This window comes from Nelumbo lutea, chromosome 5, assembly GCF_056320005.1.
Source record: "Nelumbo lutea isolate HS-2025 chromosome 5, American lotus-T2T, whole genome shotgun sequence".
Classification (NCBI taxonomy): domain Eukaryota; kingdom Viridiplantae; phylum Streptophyta; class Magnoliopsida; order Proteales; family Nelumbonaceae; genus Nelumbo; species Nelumbo lutea.
The window spans coordinates 34590983-34608638 of NC_142688.1; the positions used below are offsets into that span (position 1 = coordinate 34590983).

At 39.4% G+C, this 17656-nt stretch overlaps 1 protein-coding gene across 2 annotated transcripts in view; it reads left to right on the plus strand.

The window, feature by feature from the left end:
- Positions 1 to 17656, plus strand: part of LOC148851624 (serine/threonine-protein kinase STY8-like) — a 77405-nt gene that overhangs the window by 17722 nt on the left and 42027 nt on the right. For both annotated transcript variants that reach the window (XM_088947891.1, XM_088947890.1), the window contains 3 exons: positions 4265 to 4337; positions 4835 to 4945; positions 13097 to 13147. In XM_088947891.1, the coding sequence (XP_088804017.1) occupies positions 4265 to 4337; positions 4835 to 4945; positions 13097 to 13147 (235 nt within the window). The remainder of the gene's footprint in view (positions 1 to 4264; positions 4338 to 4834; positions 4946 to 13096; positions 13148 to 17656) is intronic.

Consider the following 17656-nt stretch of genomic DNA (forward strand, 5'->3'; position numbering starts at 1 on the left):
GAAAAAGATGCATAAATTTTCTTTTCTTTTTTATATTATATATAATTTCCATCATTTTAAACCTAGCCTTTTTTTTGGGGGAGGGAGCAGAGTTGTCTTACCTTGGCAATAACCAGGCCGACAACTTACTTGGGTAGACAACTTTGTACTTTATGGTTTTTGTTGTGTAATACTAAATTATATGAGTCATTGCTTGGTATAATGGTAAAATCTTGGCTGTTGTGCATGAAAAAGTGGGTTGGAACCCGTGAGCGGCCACTTTGTGCAGAAAAAAAAGGCAAAGGTTAGGTCTGTATCCAGTGCACCTCTTCCAAGACCCAAGGTTTTTTGAGAAAAGGTAAGGTAATATTTTGTATTATCAGTATACTGTAAACTGTAAAATTCAGATTACAAAGTGTCTCATATATGCAACATGTACAGCCAGAAACTATACACCAGTTTTCAGTGAGGCCTCAAGAAATGAGCTTTCCCAAAAAGAATGTTAAGAAGCAGGTCAAATTTATTTGACTAGCCAAATAGAATACTGTTATCAAAAAACTGAGTATGTGGAATTCTGCTGAAGTGGTCATTGACTGACAACTAGGAATGAAGAAATGCCATTGCCTGCTGGACCACCTTATCCAATCCCCAACTCTTCCTTTCAAAAATCCTCCTATTCCTTTCTTTCCACCGCACTCAACATTTTGCATTTGGTACTGTGCTCCAAAGTAGCTTGCCTTTTTGATTTAACCCCGGCTGCTTCCAGAACTGCATGAGCTCAAACAAGACTCCTTGGCTGACACCAACTTGCATTCAGCAACCCACAAAAATGGTTAAATAAGAGACTGGTTACCTTTCAGCGCAGATGAAGATGATCAATGGATTCTGGGACCAACATTGGTAATGGCCTTACTTTGTGTAATACTGAGTTACAACCCAGATATGGGTACCAGCATGGAGGTGGCTATGGGAAACGAGGATACTACACTTCCTAAAATCTTGGAGAAAAAATTCTTAAGACTTTTGTCTTGCCAATGTAATTGCATTTTTAACATATGTGGATTTTTTTAATGGTATGGTTTGCTAAAACATACCATTTTACATTTTTTTTAGAAGTGTTGATGCTATGGAGTATATCTAGAAGTGTTCATGCAACATCTGATGTTGTGTTGGGTACATATCATGTCCAACATTGGTAAACTAGGCATGCACAAATATCTGGGTGTTATAGGTGTTGAGGTGTTGGCCTGGAATACCATGAAAGATGGCATTTTCATTTGTCATTATAAATTAAATAGGTGGTTAGTGCTCCACCACTTTTTTGCTCTTTTGGTTGGGGTAGGGGGGGGTTTTACATTATATGCTTCTTATCTTGACTTCCACTCTATTCTTGTTTTCTATTTACTACCATGATCACACTTTATTAGTTACCAACATGAGATGTTATCAGGGTTATTGGACCATCTGAAGGATATCTTCCACCTTCCTTATTTTTGGTTTCTGGTCGTTAGAATAGTTGTGTTCACTTAGTTGATCCAAAAGGGTCCTTCGCTTTGGGATGCACCATTTGAAACATGACATATATTTATTGGGAATTTTGGATAACCCTATTGGTGGCTTGTACCTAGAGCATCATCACATGACACACTTAAATCCTGGTTATTGAAAGGCTTGAAAAGCAGTTGGCAAGCTACAAATGTACATACCCCTTGGAGGAAGGGTTATGCTCAACAAAATTGCTTTAGCAAGTTCTATTTATCACTTCTGGCTATCAGGGGGCTAAAGTAGGAAAATCCATAGAGGTTTCTTATGGGAAGGGACTTCCATTTTGTGTAGTTATGGAATGGGAATGGGCTAACATATCTGAGTCTGCTAGTGGAATTCCATTTTATGTAGGAAGAGGATGGATGGTAACAGAAAGTTCAGAACAGTAGGAAGATGGAGACCTCAGTTGGATGTTGAAGCCAAGAGTTTCAGGTTCGAGCAGGGTTGTTCTGGAGGGAAGACAGTTCTGAAAATCAGGGAAGGGAGTAGAGTGACAGTGCTCTTGCCGGAGGAGGTAACTTTATGGGTGAAAGGATTTGTCGATGGTGTTCTGAACTCTGTTAGGGAGGAAGGTTGGAAGAACTCTATTGTCCACTCTGGGAAGAACTTTGCAGTGGAACTGAGAAGAAACAGGAAAGGATGGTATATCACTATTACAGAACTCTTTGGCAACAATAAAAGGCAAATGGTGTGTGTGCCGGAAGGGAAGAAGGGGAAGGGATGGGTGGCCTTTTCCGATAAGCCTTACCTCTTCCTTACTACTGTTGAGAGGAGGGAGAACGAAGAAGAGGGGATAATCAACAAAGGCAAAGAAAAACAGAGCTAAGAGACCCAGAAGGATTTCAGCGAGAATGAAGCAGTTGAGAACACTGAGGAACAGAGCTTGCCTCGGCAGGGAAATATGTATGCTTTGTTCGACAAAACATTGCAGATTGATGGTTGATGCTGGGCGTGGCAACTGCAGTTAGAGAATGATTCTGACGGCCGCGAAGGATGTAAAGGATTGGACCAAAATATTGGATGCAGTTGCTCGGAAGTTGTAATTTCCCTTAGTGCCGCAGGGGCACTCTTGTAATTTCCCTTATTTTTATTATTAGTTGGGTCGCCCTAACATAAAGCTAATAGCTGGCGCTGCCAGCCATAAGTTTGAATCCAAAATTTTTCTTCTCTCTTCTCCCTTCCTCCTCTCTTCCTCTCCTTCTTTGATATCTCTAGCCTGGAAAACAATATCATAGGGCACCTTATACAAAAACAACTAGGTGCTTGGGCAGGGGGTGCGTAGATGATACCTTGAGAACTATGCAAGTGATATGCTTCTGTTTTGTACCTAGAAATGGAGTCTGAGAGCCATTCTGTATTCATTGTCTATTCTCTTTTGAGATGTTCAATATTTTATCCCCCTCTTTGGGGTCATTGTTCATTCTGAGGCTATGCTTATATTGTCTTGGATTTCACCATTTTCTTCCCTTTTCAATGGGACTTGTGGATATGTGAATTTCCTGCTTGCATTTTCATGGACAGTTTCATGTTTTATACGCCGTCATCAACTTTATCACTATTAGAGTTCCATTTATTGTTGACATTAGGAAAATATATGTAGGATCAATCATCAGGGGCTGGCAGGTGATTTCAATGTTATTCTCTATTGCGTAGCCAATGGAGCATGTTTGGTCTTTCTCTACAAATAAGTGTTGTACAGATCATTGGTCAACTTCAAAGGTTGCTCCCCTGCAATCCAAGGCCTTGTCAGTATTTTTATTATTTTTTTGAGAAGGAATTGTATTAATATAAAAAAGGTGAGGAGCAACTATAGACTGTGTTCACCCATTTGAGTATAGGCCTATACAATGTCAAAAGGGTGCCAAGGCCTTGTCATTATTGTTGGCATTGTCAGGAAAATTGACAGAGATTCTGCTTTCCTATTTCAACCTAGTGGATGCTGTTGGTTCTGTTAGAGCTGAGACATTGGTCCTTCCCCAAGGGCTTGCACTCATGTCCTCATAGATTTGAATTTTGAAGAGGATAGTGGTAGATGGAGTCTTAGATTGTTGTTGGCTGGATGAGAGGTAAACTCTGGTGGGAGTTGGAGGTCAAATATACCGTAATAGAGAGATAGATCCATAACTCCTAGAATGAACATTTCATTAGATGGATGCAATGTTTTTCATCCTCATGGATGGCTTTCTCAGAGCCCAGGAGCTAGGTTTGTATTGATCAAAAGGAAAAGTTTCTGATTTTCTTCCTTGTGTATCAGACAAGGAAACTTTCTGCTCGGGAAAAGGAAACAGAAAACAAAAAAACTACTAATGCTTTAATAGTTCCATGTCTTCAGGTTTTAACTAGAACTAGTTCATTTCATAAAAATTGTGTAATCTTCTTTGTCTTCTTGAGAATCTGCTCATGTAAGACCTTCTGTCAGTAACACAACTAATGTGTTCAGGCAATTCTTGGTGGTTACATTTCTGTAGCAGTTCACTTTCTGTTGACAATAAAATGCGGATGTGCTGAAATATGTTTTAAAATGAACTGTACTTGTATTATCCCTAATTTTAATTATAGTTGATAACTAAAATTGCTTCACCTTTGTTCTGTTTCCCTCTTTGCTGGGTTTATATTTGTATACAAAATTTATATAAACTTTTATGCTGTTGAAAAATCTCAGAAATTTCAATTATAACAACAACAGTAAAGATACTTAATGCATATTGCATTTGCTTACATGGAGTGAATTATGGTGCAGGCAGGAACTTGTACTTACTCCGGTTCATGAAATTATATTCTCATCCATAGACAAGCCAAAGCTTCTTAGCCAGGTATTTAAGAGAATATTGCATCTGCTCTTATCATGCAGATAAGATTTTTTAAATGCCTCGTGGATCTATTTCACTTCTTGTAATTTGATAGTTTTCTTGTCATAACTCCCTCCAAAACTAGAAAGTAACACCAAGTATAGTGGAAGTAGAAATGTGTTAAATCACATGTCAAGTCAAGACCTGGAAAACCCATTTCAAATCCTTTTGACTGTCCTCCTTTAGCATTTTCCAGGACCTCTATTTTTATACTCTGCAAAATCTTGTGAATTCTATTTTTTATAAAATTTGATTGCTTTCATGAGTGTTTTCACTTAAATACTTCATTACCATCTGAATGTCGGTTTGTTAATTTTAAAGAGCATTACATTGTAGAGTGCAGCATTTCTCATTAGTAGTTGTTTTGTAATTTGGAGATCTGGTCAAAGTCTTGTTGTTTTTATTTAAGCCTTTTTGGGGACTATTTATGATGCCTCTAACTTTGCTGCATGGTCTCCTAGTTCTCTGCTTTGCTTTCTGATATAGGGCTAAACATCCGTGAAGCACATGTTTTCTCAACAACTGATGGCTACTCTTTGGATGTGTTCGTGGTGGATGGATGGCCTGTTGAGGTAATTTCTTCCTTATATATTTTCCAACATAATATATACTTTTTGCTGTTTGTACTAAATTGGATCTTTTGTTTGACATCATGTTTTCATTAAAAGAAATCATATTTCTGTATAATCATTCCTAATAATCTTCATCTTTTCCTTACAATTTCTGCTAGATTTTCCAAGTTGGTTTGTTTGACCATGTTGGCCAATTATTAAGTTTTGATATCTTTAATTCTTTATCCATAACAGTGAAGTATTCAAGTTTTAGCTTAAATCATAACTTGTTCCTTGGATGTTCTCAATAAAACTAATGAATATAAATCAAAATGATCTAAACACCCCTACCATCCAAAAATACAAAAGTTATGTAGAGGATTAGATAATTTCATTTTTGACTTGTTTGCTCCTACATCATGCATTATTCTTTCAATTTTATGGAGCATTTTGGAATAGAAACATAAGAATGTTTGGAGATAACTTTAACCACATCTAATCAGTTATGTCCTCTTTTTTATTTTTTTTTAGTAGCTATTAAAAATTTCTAGATTCTAGTAAGAATAAGGTATTTATAAGATGACAAGCATCCCTAGCTGCAGGCTAGGGATTAGACACCTAATCTAGTTTTTCTATTTACATTAAATTTGATCCCCAAAAAGTTGACCCTATTTACCCTTGTAAAGCATCAGACAAAGTATTTTTTGATCTTTTTTTTTATTGATAAATGAGTGAAATTTTATTAAACCAGCAAATAAGAGTTACACACAACCCGTGGAAAGGCACGAGATGCGACCTTTCCTTTAAAGCTAATTATAGAATTATAAGTACAAAAGAAATTACACTGAATCCCAAAATAAAGTATCCCAAGAAACTCATTGTTTTACAAGTGAGTCAGCCAATGAGTTTGCTGATCTGCCTACCCACTGAACTCTGATTGTCATATTCCTTGTTAACCATTTAACCTTTTTGAGAAGATCTCTTGTTTCGACTGGTGCTATAGTAGTCCGAACCAAAAAGAGAAGAAGAAGAAGAAGAGAAGAAGGAGAAGAAGGGTCTGTCGAAATCTGATGGATTACCCATACAGTCGACCCCCTTAATCCATATTAGACTCTAATAATCTTTACAAAGACAAAAATGCCCTTACTTAAGTGTGGGGCATAGTAACTCTAATAACATTGCCACATAAGCAAGTTACTTAACAAACATAAGAAGACTAAACTACCCCTATTCGGCACACTTTAACACTCCCCCTCAAGTTGGAGAATATATGTCATATAATCCCAGCTTGTTACATAGATAGTTCACTTTCCCTGAGCTTAGAGCTTTTGTAAACAAATCTGCCCACTGATCATTCGAGCCCACATGTTCTGTATTTATCTCTCCAGCAAGAACATTCTCTCTCACAAAGTGGCAATCAACCTCTATGTGCTTTGTTCTCTCATGAAAGATAGGATTGGAAGAAATATGGAGTGCAGCTTGGTTGTCATAGTACAATCTCATAGGTTTATCCATGTGAACCAAATTTCTTATAGGAGATTCCTCAACCACACTAATTCACAGGTGGTGTGGGCCATGCACCTATATTCGGCTTCAGCACTGCTTTTGGCCACAACCGTTTGCTTTTTACTCTTCCATGTCACAAGATTAACTCCAAGAAATGTGCAATAGCCTGTAGTAGATCTTCTGTCATTCACTGAGCCTGCCTAGTCTGCATCTGTATACCCAACTACTTCAAGTTTTCCCCCTAGTTTATACAATAGCCCATGGTTTGGAGCTCCTTTTAGATTCCTCACAATTCTAAGGATTGCATCCCAGTGAGGTATACGAGGGTTCTCATGAATTGGCTCACCACACTGACTGCAAAGGAGATGTCGGGTCTCGTGATAGTCAGATAGTTCAGCTTTCCCACTAGTCGTCTATACCTTCCAGGATCTTCAAATACTTCTCCTGTATCACTGCTTAACTTAACATTTGGTTCCATAGGGGTCTCAGTCGGTTTTGCACCTAACAATCCTGTTTCTTCCAATAGATCAAGGACATATTTCCTTTGGCATAGATTTACACATTGTTTTGACCTGGCAACTTCTATTCCCAAGAAATACTTTAATGTTCCAAGGTCTTTTGTTTGAAAATGATTTTGCAGAAATACCTTTAGTTTTCCAATCCCCAATTTATCACTACCAGTGATGACAATATCATCCACATAGACCACTAATAAAATCTTCCCAGCTTCTGAGTCATAGCTGAACACTGAGTGATCAACCTGGCATTGCTTCATTCCAAAACTCTTCACCACTTCGCTGAACTTCCCAAACCAAGCACGTGGAGATTGCTTCAACCCATAAATTGCCTTCTTCAGTTTGCACACCTTACCAACCTCCCCCTGAGAAACAAACCCAGGTGGTTGCTCCGTATATACCTCCTCCACCAAATCACCATGGAGGAAGGCATTCTTTATGTCAAATTGAAAGAGAGGCCAATCATACATAACTGCCAAGGAAATGAGTACACGAACAGGACCAATTTTAGCCATCGGAGAGAATGTCTCCATGTAGTCCACTCCATACAACTGTGAGTAACCTTTAGCAACAAGTCTGGCCTTCAGACGCTCCACACTACCATATGGCAAGTATTCCACAGTATACACCCATTTACAGCCCACAACATGCTTACCAGGTGGGAGAGTAGTAAGTTCCCACGTTTGAGTATGTTGAAGAGCAGAAAGTTCCTCCTCCATTGCTCGCCGCCATCTAGGTGAACTAAGAGCTTCTTGAACATTGTTAGGTATGGAAATAGAGGACAAAAGTGAAACAAACTGGCGATGTGAGGTAGAAAGACGAGATAATGAAACAAAATTGGAAATGGGATGGAGGGTAGAACTACGTTTATCTTTCCGTAAGGCAATGGGTAGGTCAAGGTCTGAAGATTCAGCAATAGGAGCCATGAGAGGATCTGCAGATGAGGTAGAAGCCGGAGGAGGGGCCGGTGTCGTTCGACGTGTATACACATGTCGGATCGGTGGTTGTTCAGTGGTGACCTGCACTGGATGAGGTGATGAGTCTACTCCAACAACAACCTCTGGAACTGGATCACTGACAGGAAGAGGAAGAGGAGGTAAGGGTGAAGACAAGGGTGCTTCATGACTGGAGAAGAAGGGTATAGACTAAAAAAAGGTGACATCAGGGCAGACATAGCACTTTCGGGTAATGGGATTATAACACTTGTACCCTTTTTGAGTCCGAGAGTAGCCAAGGAAGACACATTACATGAGCGTGCATCTAGCTTGTCTATTCCAGGACTCAGATTGTGGACAAAGCACACACAACCAAAGACACGAGGAGTTAATGGAAACGGAGATGAAGTGGGAAACAAGATAGAGAAGGGGGACCGACCATGAAGAATAAAAGAGGGCATCCGATTAATGAGAAAACATGCAGTGAGTACAACATCACTTCAAAACCGTTTAGGAACATTCATGTGGTGAAGCATAGACCGAGCAGTTTCAAGAAGCTGACGATTCTTCCGTTTAGCCACCCCATTTTGTTGAGGGGTGAAAGCACATGAGGTCTGATGAATAATGCCATGCTGTTCTAAATATTGTTGAAATGAAGTAAGAAAGTATTCACAACCATTATCTGAACGGAGAACTTTGATTGGAACACCAAATTGTGTGCATATTTCAGCATGGAATTTTTGAAAAATGGAAAATAATTCACTTCTTTCTTTCATTAAGTAAGTCCATGTCATTCTTGAATAGTCATCAATAAAGGAGACAAAATACTTATACCCATTATAAGACTCTATTTTGATTGGACTCCAAACATCTGAATGAACCAAAGAAAAAGGACTCAACATAAAACTCTCAACTCTTGGACTGAAGGACACACAACGGTGTTTACCAAACTGACATGACTCACATTGTAAAACTGACAATTGACACAATGACGGAACCAACATCTTGAGAACCTTGAGAGATGGATGTCCTAGTCGGCAATGCCATTGTAGAGGAGTAAGGGAAGTCTGAAGTGTAATTGAAGATCCACCACCGTCAAGGTAATACAATCCACTAGCTTCATGCCCCCCACCAATCTTCTTCCCCGTCTTGAGATCCTGAAAAACACAAGTGGAAGGAAAGAAGGTAACATAACAGTTAAGAGCCTTGGTTATTTTACTAACAGACATAAGATTGAATGGAAACTTAGGTACATATAAAACAAATGATAAGGGGACAGAAGCCATGTCAACATTACCAACACCACAGATGGGAGATGAGGACCCATTAGCAAGTGTAACAGTTTGTGATGTGGAGGTTTTAGAAAGAGAAGAGAACACATCTGGAGTCCGGTCATATGATTTGAGGCTCCAGAGTCAATAATCCAGGAAGGAGTTTTAGATGACATGCAAGCAATACCTGATTGGGCAAGTGTGGCAGTGGTATGTTGTGAAGTAGTTTAAAGGAACCGTTCATACTCATTACGCGGTACACTCACGATCTCCCTCCCAGAAGTAGATGTAGATGTGGGAGGAGTTCGTCCTGCCAGTTTACTGTCACTGATATCAACCTCGCCTGCTATAGCATGATTAGCCCATTTAGAGGGAGGGCCATGTAGGTCATAACAGAAATTCACTGTGTGTCCTTCCCTACCACAATGAATACACTTCCTTGTAGAGTTATTTTTTCCTCTGCCATTACCTCCCCCTGAGTCTCAGCCACCCCGACCAATCATGGAATTGCCATGGCCTCCTCTGGGAGCATGACCACCCCCTCTTGTACTATGTCCACCTCCTCTAGCTGTCACGAGTGCTGATCTATCAGACTGTGTGGGGTTCTCAGTCTGTCCCAAAGAAATTCTACGAAGCCTTGAGAATACCTTCTCAAGTGTAGGAAGAGTAGAGTCCCCTAGTATTTGGGCTCTAACTGGTTCATATTCCGGCTTCAGCCCCACTAAAATTCTTGTAACATCTAGTTGTTCCATTTGCTGTTGTTGAACTATAATATCTGGAGTGAGGGGATGATAGACATTGAGTTCATTCCTTATATTCTTCATGCAGGCATAGTACTCTTCTAGTGTTTTGGTTCCTTGTTGTAAATCAAAGTACTCATGATAAAGCTGATATACTCTTGTTGTGTTATCTTGTCCAGAATATAGCTTCTTAGCATGCTCCCATATATCCTTAGCCGTATCAAGGAACATGAAGTTGGCACTAATTTTGGGCTTCATACTATTCCACAGCCAAGTCATGATTTGAGCATCTTCTTGTTCCCAATCATCAAACCCTGGAGAGTCAACCGGTGGCTTCACATCTCTTACATGCTTTACTTTCTTCTTTGCCTTGAGAAAAACTTCCACTGATTTAGCCCATGGAACATAGTTCTCCCTATTCAGCTTAATTGAGGTCATTTGTACCCCTAGGTAGTTGGGGGAAATAACCACACTAGGTTTCTGATCATTGTACCCATCTCCTATTTGCTGCCATTGTACTCTTTTACAGTTGCCTCTAACCTTACTTCTCAGCTACAAGCTGATTGATGTTGTTCACAGTTTGATACTTCAGCACCTATTGCAGCCCCTAAACACAACGGTGGAAGCACACACTTGTTCTTATTCACACTACTGCTGACTTCACACACCTACGACCCACATAAGCATCAAATTACCACTCACTAATCACAGATAGGCCCTCTTACAACCACTCAATAAAAAAATTGTGCATCACAAGCACCATAACACAGTCAAAACTGCTACACCCAATTCAGACTTGTTTAGCACACTTAAGAGGGCATTACACAACCACATAGAGCTTGGCAAGGTCACTGCATTCCACCTTATACCACTTGGTCACTTACAGCAGCCCTAACACCATTCAACAACTCACAGCAGCCCTACACCATTTGGCTATTGCACACACAGCCCTTTCTAGGGCAACAATGAACCTAGTTCTCTAGGTTCCAATCAATACTAACAGCTTCTTGTAGGGTTTCTACCCAGAAATATCAGTAACACTAGAAGAAGAGAAAACCGACCTTCCTTTGAGAATATCAACCAACCATTCACTGCTGAAGTCACTTTCCTTGCTGAAGAAGGTTATGCGCATTAGAGAGAGACGAGCTGTGATGTTTCTGACCTAGGGCGAACCAGTTCTCTCCATTGACTGACCAGAAACGAAGGAGAAGAGTCACGAACACTGCTGAGTCGCTTTACCAACTGAAGTAGGTCAAGAGCATGGCTCTGATACCATGTTTCGACTGGTGCTATAGTAGTCCGAACCAGAAAGAGAAGAAGAAGAAGAAGAAGAGAAGAAGGAGAAGGGTCTGTCGAAATCTGATGGATTACCCATACAGTCGACCCCCTTAATCTATATTAGACTCTAATAATCTTTACAAAGACAAAAATGCCCTTACTTAAGTGTGGGGCATAGTAACTCTAATAACACTGCCACATAAGCAAGTTACTTAACAAACATAAGAAGACTAAACTACCCCTATTCGGCACACTTTAACATCTCTAAAACCCCAAATCACAGTGGCTGGATCCTTCAGCCAACCCACTATCACCTGGGAATCCCAAGCTGGATTCCTTGTACAGCAGCCAGTAATTCGGCCCTTAAAGAGTCTCCCACACCCGCAGGACCTGAGTACAAAGATATTATGTTACTATCTTTGTTTCTCAGCACTCCTATGCCTGAAGGTCCTGGATTTCCTCAGTTACATCCATCGAAGTTCAGCTTGATAAACTCCTCCCCTGGTGGCATCCAATCAACTCCATGTCTGTCCTTCCTGGTAGAAGTATTTTCTGATCTTTGTACCCCCAAAAAAGTGGAATCTAGCTGCTCTGACAAGTGTCTTATCTTTGTTATGATGTGTCAATACTGCCATAATCCTTGGCTGTTGCTTCTCATCCAATGCACTTCCACCTTTTGAGTCCCCTTTCACTATTACATTTTTGAACCCTAATGATCTGGCCTCCCTCAAACCTTGCAATCTCGGGGTGTGATATGAGGCATTTCACTTTCTTGAAGCATGTAAAGTGAAAAGGAAGTTACTGCACACCTCTATGCTAGAGGCATGCCTCCAGGAGTATGTTTCCTGTGCCTTTTAAAACACTGGTTCAATCATCATCCCTACACATCCCCACCTACTTTTGATGGTCCCATGTTCCCAATGATACATCCATCAAAATTCATCTTCATTTGGTTAATCCTTGGTGGATTCCATTGTACTTGAGCCATACCCTTTGCACTTACAAATTAGCCACCCATTTCCATCCTCTAAGAATGTTGTCTATGGAAAATAGGGCAAATGTGTTACCCTATGTGCTACTTTCACAGTTCAACTGTGCTATTTTCAACTAATACTTCTTTGGTTCTTACCTTTCCCTTGAAAATTTTCTCATTTCTTTCTTCACTTACTGACCATAGTATTGCTGCCCTGATGCATCTCCACATGATTTTCCCTCTCCTTGGCAGAGTAAAGATAGTGAAATTGCTAACTACATCATTTGGGGGATTCCTACAAGCCTATATTAATTTTGGACTTCAATTATTTAGAGAGAATTGATTGATAAGTTTTTGGTTGCACTATACTAATGCAGCCTGCTTCAGTTTTTTGTTCTTTTGCCCACTTAAAGCATCTCTTTATACCTTCTTCCAGTCCTTTTTAATATAATTTATCTGATCAAGAGAAAATGCCATCATTAAGGATGGATTAATGTTAGCAGAATGTTTACATTGTCTCATTACTGGTGGTCTTGAAGCCATGTATTTCCTTAGTGCTTGTCTTTATGATGCTTTTTTGAGTAAGGGCCTATCACTTTAGTATATGCTATCATCTTGGGGCTGGTCATTTATTCAAAGTAGTCACACTCTTCCTCATTTTCTGTGCAAATAAATTTATCTTGCAAATATATTTGCACATACACAGACATAAAGCAGTTATTTTGACGACTTAGAATAAATAGAGGGCATTCACTTTGTCATGTTGTATACACTTCTCGTATTTGTGGACTGATAATTCACTTTATCAGCTGCATTTAGTATGAACAGCTTATGCATTATCCTACAAGGATGGAAACCTTATAGTTTATTAAGGGGCATTGTGATTCTATTTTCCTTTATGACAGGGATCTTTGACAAGCCCAAATGTTGCTGACTTTGCAATGATTTGGTCAGGACACAGATGGTTTGCACGAGGAGATGGAGAAAGCAATTGCTAGAAGTGAGGTAACTTTTCTCTCTGTTTCTGTATGATCTGGTTTCTCATCTTTCCTTGTTGGTGGTTTGTTCATGGTGCTGAGAATGAACTTTTTTGCCAATATTGTAGTGATGAGAGTAGATGCCATGTTAGGAAATTAATTGTTGTCCTACCAAGCATTATTAATAAATTTCAAACTGGTTGTCCATTAAGATTTCTAACATGTTATCTTACCACAAGCTACAAATATGATGCAGAAGCAGTGCAAAATTCCCCCAAAGTGTACAATAGTTGTCCTTATTTTCTAAAGAATTGTTTACAAAAAGTCAAAACATTGGAGGAAATACAGAAGTATTTTTGATCTATAGAGAGAAATCTGAGCAGTTCAAGAAGGAAAGAGAGTTTTAGGTCACAAATCTACCAGTGCATAATTTTATGTTCTATGATCTGATATATCAAATATGTTTCATGTGGTATTTCTGGGCGTCAATATTTAAGTGTATTTAAGTGCAAAAGAAGTTTGTTATATATATATATATATATGAAAAAGAAGTCATGTATGTATGTATGTATATGTATATATAATAGCTCCTATCTCTTGTATAAGCTGTGTAGAGCTAGGTTTCTTTCTTGGCACAGTGACAAGCCTTTGGGCAACTATCAATATGTTCTTATAGTCTTTCTCTCTCTCTCTCTCTCGTGCTCTCATGTTGTCAAGTTGGCAACAAAAATTATGAGGTGGGTGTTTTATTGTATTATTACTGTTGTTGCATCTTGTTAGTTTATTGTTGAGACATCCTTTCATATGCTGTGTCACTAACATTTTATTTTAGAGTAAGGTTTTAATATAGAAACCATAGTTGTCAAGGTGATGCCTGGATAACAAGGTGCCCATGGAGGGTTGCCTTGCTAAAGCACCTAGGTGTTTTTTTTTTTTTGACACTGTTATATATTTTTTTATATTATTCACAAATTATAAGTTTGCAACTTTATATGGTTTGTACTAGTTGGGTAAAGTTCCAGCGCAAGGGTCCCCTACTTGATGTATGGTTCATATGGGCCATAGAATTCCTCCATGTGGCAAAAGTAGGTGGGGTCATCTAGGGATCTTTAATAATCGAACTTATTAGGAAACCTTTCTTATAAATATGGTTGAAACATTTATAGAAAAGTAGGAACAATGAGATAGACCTATTATCAAGTTTTTGGAAACTTGATAAACCAATTTTTGCATTTCAAAATAGTCTATAGTCTACATCTAACTATTGACATAGGTCATAGGTAGGAGTAAATAAAAATTGACTTGAACAAGTCAAAGGAGTTATTGGAGTCCATTGTTTGATCTAAAGGAGTCATATGCAGGAATCTCTACCATGACTTGGCTCCCCATACTTGGGAGTGAGTAGTTGATCAAGACTACAATCAGTCTTGAATCTGAAAGTAAAAGAAAAGATTTCAGAAGGAGAAAAGAAGAGGAAAAGAGGGAGAAAAGCAGAAGCACACGTAGGGTTTTAGAAAAGGAGAGAGAGAGGGTCGAAACATCTGATTTTCCGACCCACTCTTAATATTTATATGTTTACTAATTGTAAAAAAGGCTGAATTGCCCTTATTGCTTACATGGCAAATAAACTAATAATAAAGCTGAAATAACAACAAAACTGAAATAACTACCAACTAACACCAACATAACTAACAAAGAATACATGCTGTGCTGCCATACGAACACAGTGGAGACCACAGCCGTGGGGTCCACATCAATGTTCTCTACACTCCCCCTCAAGTTGAGAATAGATATTTGTCATTCCCAACTTGCATAGGCCTGTCTCTAACTTCTTCCTTGAAACAGCCTTGGTGAGAAGATCTGCGAGCTGCATGTTGGAGGTGATATACAGGAGACACACTTTTTGAGATGAAATTCTTTCTCTGACAAAATGTCGATCAACTTTGATATGCTTAGTTCTGTCATGCTGTACCGGATTGTGGGCTATATTGATAGCAGCCTGATTATCACAATACAACATTAAGGGCTTCTCATAATCAATACCCAACTCTTCAAGTAATGACTTCAGCCATAGGATTTTAGCCACACCATTAGCCATCGATCTATATTCAGCTTCGGCACTAGAACGAGAAACAACATTTTGTTTCTTACTCCTCCAGGAGACAAGGTTACCTCCTACAAAGGCACAATATCCAGAGGTAGACCTCTTGTCATCAACACACCTAGCCCAATCAGCATCTGTATAGACGTCTATCTTCGTGTGATCATTATTCTTGAATAATATACCTTTGCCTGGACATCTCTTCAAGTATGTTAATATTCTCTCAACTGCAAGGAGGTGAGTAGATGTATTGACTAACAACACTGACTGCATAACTGATGTCTGGTCGTGTGAGACAAAGATAGAGGAGTTTTCCAACTAACCATTGGAACATAGCTTTGTCCTCAAGAGGCTCTCCACCCTCTGCATTGATCTTGTGATTCTGTTCAATGGGTGTATCTGCAGGCTTAACACCCAACTTTCCAGTTTCTGCTAATAAATCTAGAACATACTTCCTTTGAGAAATAAAGATCCCGTGTTTAGATCTAGCAACCTCAATACCCAAGAAGTATCGTAGCTCACTTAGATCTTTCACCTCAAACTCTTGATGAAGGAGTTGTTTAAGGGACTCAATCTCACTGTTATCATTCCCTGTCACCACAATATCATCAACATATACAGCGAGCAAGGTCAAAGAAGAGTCCACTCTTTTAATGAACAATGTATGGTTTGACTGGGCCTGTACTTAGCCGAATTTTCCAAGGGCTTGTCTGAATCTATCAAACCAAGCTTTGGGGGATTGCTTTAGTCCATACAGGGCTTTATTCAGCTGACCAACCTTCTTACTTGTCTCTGCATCATAAAATCCAGGAGGTAATTGCATGTAGACTTCTTCCTGTAAGTCTCTATTTAGGAAGGTATTTTTAACATCCATCTGGAACAAGGGTAAAAAATAATTGGTTGCAAAGGCTAACAGAACTCGAATAGTGGTCATCTTTTCCACTAGAGCAAAAGTCTCCAAGTAGTCTATAGCATAAGTCGGAGTAAATCGTTTTTCAACTAACCGGGCTTTATACCTTTCAATGGAACCATCAGCATTATGTTTCACGGTAAATACCCATCTACATCCAACTGGTTTCTTTCATTTGGGCTGGTCAACTAACTCCCAAGTATTATTCCTCAAAAGGGCATCCATTTCAACCTTCATTGCATCTTTCCACTCAGGAACTGACAAGGCTTCCTACACTATTATGGGAATAGGAATATCAACAATGGATGTGAGAAAGAACTTGTAAGAGGGAGACAAGCGATCATAGGATAGAAACGGGGAAATGCAGTGAGCTGTGGATGTGGTGCAAGGCCGTTTCCCTTTACGAACTGCAATAGGGAGGTCAAGGTCATCCAAAGGAGGTGAAGTAGCAACAGTGGAAGGAATCTCAGTGGAACCTGGATTTGATACAGGGACTATAGTACCTGGATCTGGATCTGCAGAAGGAACTAGGGCTGGCCAGGACTACTGATGACCAAAATCAACCTGTCTCCACCGTTTGTGATAGACTTTCAACTCTTGACACCTCTGACAACCCTCCCCATTACATCCCTAATAACTCAAGGGAATGGGTAACGGGACTTCTGATGAGTTAACCCCACTCTCACAAACCCCATTCTCACTATTCTCTCCCCTGAGGAGAAACCCTAGGGTAATAGGGTACCTCCTCAAAGAAAGTAACTTCCATCGAGACAAATCTCCTCCCGGAAGTAGGTCCATAGCAGCAAAAACCCTTTTGAGTTTGTGCATAACCAAGAAAAATGCATTTGGAGGCCTTATGGTCAAATTTGGAACAATGAGGACCAAGAATCTGAATAAAGCAAGTGCAACCAAAGGTTTTAAGGGGAACAGTAAATAATTCTTCATCAGGGTATAGAAGGGTAAACGGATGCTTCAAGTCAAGAACCCGTGAAGGAACTCGATTAATGAGATACACTGCTGTAAGAATAGCATCGCCCTAGAAACGAATAGGCACATTGGAGGTAAACATAATGCTTCTAGCCACCTCCAATATGTGCCTATTCTTCCTCTCGGCGACCCCATTCTGCTGTGGTGTATAAGGACAAGTAATCTGGTGAATAATCCCATGATCAAGTAGATAAGAGGCCAGTGGCTTTGTAAAGTATTCTTTAGCATTATCAGATCTAAGGATTTTGATTTTGACCCCAAATTGGGTTAAAATCATCTGATGAAAGGTTTGGGTCAGAGCAGGAACCTCATATCGAGAACGCATAAGGTAAACCCAAGAAAAACGGGTATAGTCATCAACAAACAACAGGAAATATTTGTACCCCCCTAGAAGGGATGTAATACGGGCCCCAAACATCGGTGTGCACAATATCAAAAGAATTAATACTTCTTTTATTACTCAAGGAATAAGATGTTCTACAATGCTTTGCAAGCTCACAACTCTCACATCTCAAATTTTCCATCTGAACAGACTCAAA